The 6,936-nt window shown below is 38.8% G+C and overlaps 1 protein-coding gene across 1 annotated transcript; it reads left to right on the plus strand.

The window, feature by feature from the left end:
* Positions 1-480: 480 nt before the first annotated feature.
* LOC147495270 (F-box/kelch-repeat protein At3g23880-like) lies at positions 481-6,662 on the plus strand. Its single transcript, XM_086563890.1, has 3 exons — positions 481-1,947; positions 2,593-2,644; positions 6,202-6,662. The coding sequence occupies exons 1-3, from the start codon at positions 817-819 to the stop codon at positions 6,204-6,206; spliced, it is 1,188 nt and encodes a 395-aa protein (XP_086420016.1). The 5' UTR covers positions 481-816; the 3' UTR covers positions 6,207-6,662.
* The last annotated feature ends 274 nt before the right edge of the window (positions 6,663-6,936 follow it).

Raw genomic sequence — 6,936 nt, forward strand, 5'->3', positions numbered from 1 at the left:
GGCGCGGGGAGAGTCTTTCGGAGAGTCCTCGCCATTAAATTAGAGCCGGTCCCCGAGCTTGACTTTAGTGACATCCATGGAGGGAGAGAGGGTGGGGTCGCGGGTAATTTTAAAGGAGAAATCAAATCGGAGTCGGGAAAAGGAACCAAGGGATGAGCGACCGTGGATAGCTTAAAATCGAAGAAGATGAGACGCGTGTGCACTCGATTTGCGTGCCCATGGAAAAGGGACATGTGCCGCACCCGATGAGATCCGTGACTGTGAAGTGGGAACAGCTGTTATCCTCTCGAGAACCGAAAAGGCAAAGAGGCCGCAGAGCATAGGGTGAAATGACGGTACTTACGGCCCGTGCAAGAGAGGGGCATCTGTGTCATCCTAATTCGTGACATATGAGGTGGCAAGTCTGCAGCCCCAGGGTGACATAAGGAAAGGAAATCGGATGGCACAGAATCAAGTCCGCGGTACCCTGAAAGGAGATGGGCCTTTAGGGATAAAGGACATGGACGGGCCTTTGGGCCAAGCCGGATGCAGAACAAGGGAGTCGGGACGGGAAGCACTGTAGCAAAAGCCGCGGAACCCTAAAAGACAGCTGGAAAGATTGACACCGTAGGATCGGATGCAAGATCAACGAACGAGGGAAGGCGAAAAGAAGTGGGAGAGAAGAAAGATGAAAAAGAAGAAAAGAGACGAAGAGCGACTGGTGAGATTATTGAGTGTTGTAATATCGGTTGACACAAATACAACAACGCAGATTCTTCTAGTATTTATTTGTATTATGTGGTGTTGAATTGATTATAGAAAGGACAGCTGTTTGTTATGGAAGTGCTGCCAGAAGATTTGGTGTTTACGATTTTACTTTGGCTACCGGTGGCATCTCTTTTACGATTCAAGTCTGTGTGCAAATCATGGTTCTCTTTAATCGAAAGCTCCCCTTTTATCACCCAGCATCTTGCCACTCTCAAGGATAATAATAATAATGATGACCATCAACTTATCATTTTGGATCCTTTTCAATGTCATGACACACCTTGTTACTCACTTAGATTCTCCTTACTCTCTGCTACTGGTACCAACTATAAAGTGCCCAAAGTCTTAGATTTACCCCACCATTTTGACAATGCTCTTGAGTCCCCAAATATCATTGCTTCTTGTAACGGCATAATTTGTCTTCGACCCGACCTTTCCGAGAATGTTTCATTGTGGAACCCTGCTTTGAAAGAATTCCGAATTCTTCCGGAGCCATCAGTCCCTCCTGAAGAATTGGTTCCTGACGACTTCTATTTTGGTTTTGGTTATGATGCTATTACCAACGATTACAAAGTTGTCAAAGTTATTTTTCTGAATCTGATGACTTGTCGAGTTGATCTGTACAGCTTAAGTACGGATTCTTGGAGACCTATTGACACTGTAGTGCCTTTCCCTCATGTATACTCAGATCCTAAAGCACCGTTACGGAATGGAATTTATTGTTGGTTGGGAAAAGATGAATCAGAACGACATGCAATTCTTTCATTCGACTTTACCACTGAGGTGTTTAAAACTATGACAGTGCCAGATGATTACGGTGTTGGTTACCATGGTTATTTGAAGTTGGCCTTGTTAAGAGAAAACATTGCTTGCATTGAGTGGGTGTTTTATTCAAATAATCCGTACATATGGCACTGTAAAATATGGGTGTTGAATGAATATGATGTAATGGAGTCTTGGACGAAACTAAATACAATAGAGTTAGAGCTTTTTGCTTATCCGTGTGCAGTTTTGATGAATGGGAAGATAATTGGATATGGGAGTAATGGAGGAAATTTGTGCTTTTACGATCTTGTTGTCCAAGAATTAAAGTATTTCCCATTGGATCCGGTAAGTTTTATAACCGAGGTTGTTGTCTACAACGCGACCCTAGTTTCAATCAAAAGCACAGTTCGTGCAGCTAATAAGTTGAGTTCCGTGGTAAGTTTCTATATCATTTCTTTAAACTCTTTGTGTTTTTTTTTTGTTTTTTTTTTCTTTTAATTAAAATAATGGGCTTGATTTCTAGATAAAATTCTCTGTTTATTTAGACATTAACCAATATCCCATCATGAGTTTCTTGTACTATATGCTGTCTTGTCTGTGAAGAAAAACATGGATGAATAAGACGACATTCTACTTTTCATTCCATAACTTATTAGTTGTCTTCTAATTGCTAACAAAGGTGGCTGGTGGAAAATGTTTTGTGTACATGGAGAAGGAAGCTCTTTGGAGTGCAAAACGGGAATTGGTTTGAACTAATTCTAAATCAGTTCATACCTGGTAACAGAAAAAACAAAACACTCTCAGGCGGATTTGTAGAATCCAGAATGATTGTGTTTTTATCTATTTTGAGTTGTTAATTTTTTTGAGTCCTCATCAAGGATTTTCCAGTTTCCTCCCTTCTTGGGTATCTTTCCTATTAGACATTTCTTCTCTTTGATCTAACTTTTTCTGGCTTTCAAAACCTTATAATTTCCCAAATCCACTATATGCTCTTATGCGTTTGATGGTGTACATAGCTTCCGTTTAATCCTTTCAGAGTTCTCATCTGGATATCTTACTTGAGATTTTGGAATTGTGTAGGACTTGATGGAAAATCAGCCGTCAGCTATTGATTTGGCTTTGCTCAAGCAAGGTATTTGTTTGTCCTTTAGATCTGCTTGTCATTTTACTTGTCTGTCATACGTTTATAAAATATTAACATTTTCTTTGCTTTGTTTTATTTCTGTTCCTAACATCAAGTTTGGCTTAGTATATGATGTATACGAAGGCGGAAGCAACTTCAAATCAATAACACCAATGAATAAGAATCGATAAACACCCAAAAACTAGGGTTTTAAGGAAAAACGAAATTCCTTTAATTGAATCTCTCAATTAAGCAATCAATCAATAAACAGAAACAACCGAGCTGGGTGGAATACCTTCTCAAGAAGGGCAGTTTGATTTTGTTTAGTCTATTTACCCAATGAGGCTTCCAAGCCTATTTATAATAAGACCCTATTTCTAATTCTAATTATAGTCCTAATAGGAAACTACTACTAACATAACAAATAAAAATATAAACTAACTAAACTAAACTAAATGCTATTAATTCCATGCCCATGCATCAGTATATATCTATGTTTTTTCTTTGCTTAGACTTATGTCGGTTCCAAACATAGGATTTGTCTTTAGGTTTTTTTTGGGTTGAACGTCTTGTTTGGCTTGGTTTTACTTTGATGAAGTTGTTGTATTTTTCTAAAATTGTGTGTTAGGTTTTGTATGTTTGAACCTATGTTGCATGGGTGCGCTTATTATTCCGGCGTGTCCCGTGTCGTGTCGACACCGACACCGACGCGACACAGATTCGCCATTCGAATCTATACTCAGTTTCAAAGAAAAAAATAAAAAAGATTAAGGAAGAAGGAAGAAAGAAAAAAAAAAAAAAAGATTAATGGAAGAAGGACTTGATGTTAAAAGGCTGTGCACCATCTTCTTCCATGGCAGCGGTTGTAACCCAGATCTAGGGTTTGTTTAACACAATTAAGACCATCTTCTTCCATAAGTGATGTGGGCTTTAATAAGTACGTGGGCTTGGGCTATTTTCTTTCTTTCTTCCATAGATAGGATTAAATGGGGCTTTTAATAAGCAATGTGGGCTTGGGCTTTTTTGGAATGGTTATATTCAAGATCTAAACTTGTTTTAAATGGCAAATGGGCTTTATCAAAATCTATATATATATATATATATTTTTTCTATTTAAAATAATTTATCTTTTAATAAAATATAATATTAAATTAAAATATTAGCCGTGTCCCCGTGTCTTGATTTTCAGACCTCGCTGTGTCCAAATCGCCGTACCCGTGTCCAAACCGGACACTCGTACCCGTACCCATGCAACACAGGTTTGAACCTATATTGTGCAGTCAAAACGACCAAATCGGGTCAGCACTCTGATATAGTCAAGGAGTTATTAGGAAACATTTTGTCTTGGGGAATCTCTTTGCTAGAATGGAACTGTATCTTTTATATACGAGGGAGCCAGTTACTGTGGTCATAATGGGTACTCTTGGTTTAGTTAGGCATTTTAAAGTTCTCCTTGTTCGGCTTCTGTTTGTCCCTTGGGTTAGTCATGTGTTGCTGCTGGACGTATATCTGCTTTGTGGGATAATTTAATTTTTGTGTGTAAATGATGTCATATATGGTCTATATTCAGTAGTATTTTAATTCCTGTGTTTAGGGTTAGATATATTAGCGCCAGTTATTGTTTTGATGTACTCATTCGGTAGTTTGTTGTTTGGTCTGTGTCTATCTAGTTGGTCTATTTTAGGTTTTGTTGTTTAGTTTCCTTTTCTTATTCCCTTTTATTGGTATTCTAGCTTAGGAATCCAGAGATGGAATATTATATATTTATATTATATAGTGGTTTGGGTGTTGATTGGACTTTTATCATTGCATTTAGAGTCTACTTATGTCATTTCTTACTCCAGGGACATGTCATTTCCTTGCTTCTGTAAATAGACCAGAGTAAGGCTTTGTGAGATATTTGTACAGTGGGCACTTCACTGTTTTGATCACTATCTTTCGTGATGAGAGTTTGACAGCTTTAATCATTGCCTTATGCTGTGAGAGTTGTTTAGATCGAGACCACCCCTTTTAGCTTTGCAAAGAAAGTTATAGCTGCATAGAGTGGGATAAGACGTTTTAAGGCAAAGATAGAGGCGTCGGAAGTGAAGCCCCATCATGACTCTCTTTCGGACCGCGACTAGTGTTTGGCACTAGGTTTAGAAGTAAACAATGGTCTCCTTAGCGAGCAACTGATTAAGATGAGATGAACATTGAGCATGTTCTCAGGCATAAAATGCTTTCCTTTCCCCTTATAGGACGTATGTACCAATGTCATATGCGAATCATTTTTTTGCTTCTCCGGTACAAGTGATGTTTGAGAACTCTGGAAATGTAAGTAGTTTTAGTCACATTGTTATTTGTTGGCAGTCCTGGATGACAGAAGTAGCTTAGTAATGGCTGATTATGGACATGTTGATTTGGCTGTGAACTGTGTTAAGAATAAGCAGAAGGTTGACAAGTGAGGGAGGCGCTTGGCTTGGTTTAAGCTGAGCAGTCAAATGTCCTAGGCAGTGCAACACTGCCTATGCTTATGTAGGACTAGTCAGCTAGCACACCCAAAAAGTATGACCTGCACCCACCCTTGTATGTGAGTATGTGAGTATGTGACATATATGCCTAGATGCCTTACTATTTACTAAATTGATTAAGTGCACATAAATATAGAGATATCGAAAAAATAAGCTTAGATACTCAGGCATCTTCTTCAGCAGCCAAAATCTTCCTCAAGCTACAACACAACATTGTTGGCCAAAATCTGCCTCAAAAGTCTAATATGCTAGACTCCCGCCTAGGCTCTAGGCTCAACCTTAGGCCTAGAATTGCTGTACCTGTCATTGACTGCTGAAAAGTATAGTTTGGGAAGGTGGATCAAGAGCATCAAGAGTTATCACAGTTTTTGGTAATAAAACAGAGTGTGCCTGTGTGCCTCTTAGCACTGCTCTTGGTCTTCCTTCCCCAAAATCTTATGAAATGGTTGGTCTTCCCAAGCTGGAAGGATGAAGAAGTTTGAGTCAGGTTTGGAAAAGCTTTGTCTGGGTCGCTGCTGGTCCAAAGCTACGTAACATCCGTTGTATTCGACATGTATCACATCTGATCAGAGCTTGTTAGTTGAACAGGTTTCAGGTTGAAAGCAAATTCAATGTCAGTTACCACGTCATCTCAATAAATTCGACTTGACCCTGTGCCAAGTGATGTAACGAGTGGTTGTATTTCACATTTATGTCCCTAGATCCCAACAGTTAGATAAGCTCCATCTACCATATGCCCTTGAATTGCTCCTCAAACAACACCTGGTTTTAGTCCCTTAAAGTCACCTCGCACAACGCCTTCTTATATGTATGGGCATGTTATGTCAAATAAGACGGTGACATTCTCCCTCAAATTACATAAGCACCTCGCCATGGTTTGCATCTCAGTGCCTTTCTGGATTTTACTTTGCTTTGTTTTGACCTCCATCTGCATGTGCTAGTGATTTTACTTGGTTATCCAAAATGAAAAAGTTATTCTACTTGAGATTTTAGATGCTGTAATTTGTATATGTTTATCAAGTATTTCACTCAATCTGATTGTGGCCTGTTCTGCAGGTTGAAGATGTAATGATGATGGGCGATGTTATGAAAAATTGGGCTTCGATCAAATCCCACAGAGATGTGCTTCCTCATGTGTTATTTGTATTTATCAACTTGTATACAAATCTTTTAGTGATGGAATGACCTTTGAACATGGGTGGCTAATAATAAGTAAGTACGCGGAACCAGTCCCTTAAACTTCAAGAGTAACCATGCATATATGGACCTACTAGAGAGCTAAACAGATGAGCATCCCTCCTGCGCTTACAGTGCCAACTTTATTTTAGCCACAGGAGAGGTACGCTAACCGCCTAAAGGGCATGCGTGGTTTTAGTTTTGTATCCCAAATTTGTTGCTTCCATTTTTGACGATTCTGAAAGAAATAATTATTTTAGCCATTCAGTTCTGGTAGAGAACGTTTAGGGTTTTAGTTTTAGACATCAGTAATACGTTGTTCATGGTTATTGCAGTTTAAACGTTGTACAGGGTTGCCCTGTATTGTTAGTTGCAACATCCAGGTATTCAATTATCAGATGATTAGGAATTATTAATTAAATTTGCTAATATTGATCACACAGTACACCACTATGGGCGTATTCATTATCGTGTGACGTAATTCTTATTTATTTAGAGATAAAATAAGGGTTTTCATAAAAGCACCACTTATTTTACTAAAGAGGCAAAGACTGGGTACCCCATAACAAAACCAAACGAATTTTAAGACCAAATGGGCACCATTTGAAAATTTAA

The sequence above is a fragment of the Coptis chinensis genome, chromosome 6 (genome assembly GCF_015680905.1).
Source record: "Coptis chinensis isolate HL-2020 chromosome 6, ASM1568090v1, whole genome shotgun sequence".
NCBI lineage: Eukaryota > Viridiplantae > Streptophyta > Magnoliopsida > Ranunculales > Ranunculaceae > Coptis > Coptis chinensis.